General features: G+C 65.1%; 1 protein-coding gene across 1 annotated transcript in view; it reads left to right on the top strand.

Moving 5' to 3' along the window:
* Positions 1-644: 644 nt before the first annotated feature.
* Positions 645-1,058, top strand: part of Kpna3 (karyopherin subunit alpha 3) — an 81,861-nt gene continuing 81,447 nt past the window's right edge. Inside the window, exon 1 of the mRNA XM_026777988.1 lies at positions 645-992. Coding sequence (XP_026633789.1) covers positions 924-992 — 69 coding nt within the window. The 5' untranslated portion in view covers positions 645-923. The remainder of the gene's footprint in view (positions 993-1,058) is intronic.

Genomic DNA, 1,058 nt, shown 5'->3' with positions numbered 1-1,058 from the left:
TTTCCAGACAGGGTTTCTCTGTGGCTTTGGATCCTTCCTGTTCTGAAACTAGCTCTTGTAGACCAGGCTGGCCTCGAACTCACAGAGCTCCGCCTGTTTCTGCCTCCCGAGTGCTGAGATTAAAGGCGGCGCCACCACCGCCCGGCTTTGATCTGACAGATTCTTGAGACCAACAAAGTCTGTTGCTTTGTTGAGCTTCTTAATGGTGCGGTGCGAGCAAGCATAAACACACACATCACACTGTCATGTATCTGGGAAGTGGAAACAGGCATGCTATTTATAAAACCGAGGCAGAGCAAGAGAAAAGGGTTTGGGGGTGGCTGCTATTTGAGGAGACCCCAAAGAAGCCAAAAGCGCAGAGCACGCGTGGCCGTTCTTTTTCTAATTTTCCAAGCGGTAGGGAGCAAGGTGCGCCCCCGGGAGCCCCGCCTCTCGCTCCCGATAGGCCGCAAGGTGCCATCGCCGCGGAAGCCACGCCCACCACTCCGCCTAGAGGTGGGGCTTCGAGCCCGCGCTCGGAAAGCGCCGCGCCGAAAGCGCGCGCACAGCCCTCCCGGCATGCTCTTCGTCCTCTCCCGGCGTGGCTCAGACCAGTGCCGGGCATGCTGGGAACTGTAGTTCCCACCCGCCGCCCCACGTCAGGGGTGGCGGTAAAAGCTGCTAGGTCGGGCTCCATTTCTAGCACATGACTAGCGGCGGTGGGGAGGCCCTATGGTGGGGTGAGGGCAGGGTCACCGCGACAGCCAGCAGGCCAGCGCCCCGGCCTCTCTCGGCGCGCGCTGCTCCTCAGCACCGCCCCCGCGCCGCGGCTACCTCGCGCTCCGGGCGTCACGGAGCGCGCGCTCCTCCCCCTCCGTCCCCTCCCGCTCGACTCGCCGCCGCCGCCGCCGCAGGAGCAGCCGCCGCCGGAGCCGCGCGCAGCCATGGCCGAGAACCCCGGCTTGGAGAACCACCGCATCAAGAGCTTCAAGAACAAGGGCCGCGATGTGGAGGCGAGTGTGCTCCGCGTCTGGCCGGGCCGGGCCGGGCCGGGCGGCCGGGAGGGGAGGGGCAGGGGC

This window comes from Microtus ochrogaster, unplaced genomic scaffold, assembly GCF_000317375.1.
Source record: "Microtus ochrogaster isolate Prairie Vole_2 unplaced genomic scaffold, MicOch1.0 UNK97, whole genome shotgun sequence".
In the NCBI taxonomy this organism is placed as follows: domain Eukaryota; kingdom Metazoa; phylum Chordata; class Mammalia; order Rodentia; family Cricetidae; genus Microtus; species Microtus ochrogaster.
Note: the sequence above shows the minus strand (reverse complement) of the source record. Positions and strands in the feature narration are given on the sequence as shown.